Source organism: Austrofundulus limnaeus, unplaced genomic scaffold, assembly GCF_001266775.1.
Source record: "Austrofundulus limnaeus strain Quisiro unplaced genomic scaffold, Austrofundulus_limnaeus-1.0 Scaffold9517, whole genome shotgun sequence".
Lineage (NCBI taxonomy): Eukaryota > Metazoa > Chordata > Actinopteri > Cyprinodontiformes > Rivulidae > Austrofundulus > Austrofundulus limnaeus.
Window position 1 is genome coordinate 1 of NW_013961919.1, and position 280 is coordinate 280.

General features: G+C 46.4%; 1 protein-coding gene across 1 annotated transcript in view; it reads left to right on the plus strand.

Annotated features, from left to right (window-relative positions):
• Positions 1-6: 6 nt before the first annotated feature.
• LOC106512641 (probable serine/threonine-protein kinase fhkB) overlaps positions 7-280 on the plus strand; it is a gene marked incomplete at both ends in the record, with an annotated part of 1642 nt that continues 1368 nt past the window's right edge. The window contains one exon of the mRNA XM_014001217.1: positions 7-270. Within this exon, the coding sequence (XP_013856671.1) occupies positions 7-270 (264 nt within the window). The remainder of the gene's footprint in view (positions 271-280) is intronic.

Genomic DNA, 280 nt, shown 5'->3' on the forward strand with positions numbered 1-280 from the left:
CATAAGAGTCAGTCCCAGGTACATAAGAGTCAGTCCCAGGTACATAAGAGTCAGTCCCAGGTACATAAGAGTCAGTCCCAGGTACATAAGAGTCAGTCCCAGTTACATAAGAGTCAGTCCCAGGTACATAAGAGTCAGTCCCAGTTACATAAGAGTCATTCCCAGGTACATAAGAGTCAGTTCCAGGTACATAAGAGTCAGTCCCAGGTACAGAAGAGTCAGTCCCAGGTACATAAGAGTCAGTCCCAGGTACATAAGAGTCAGTCCCAGGTACAGAAGA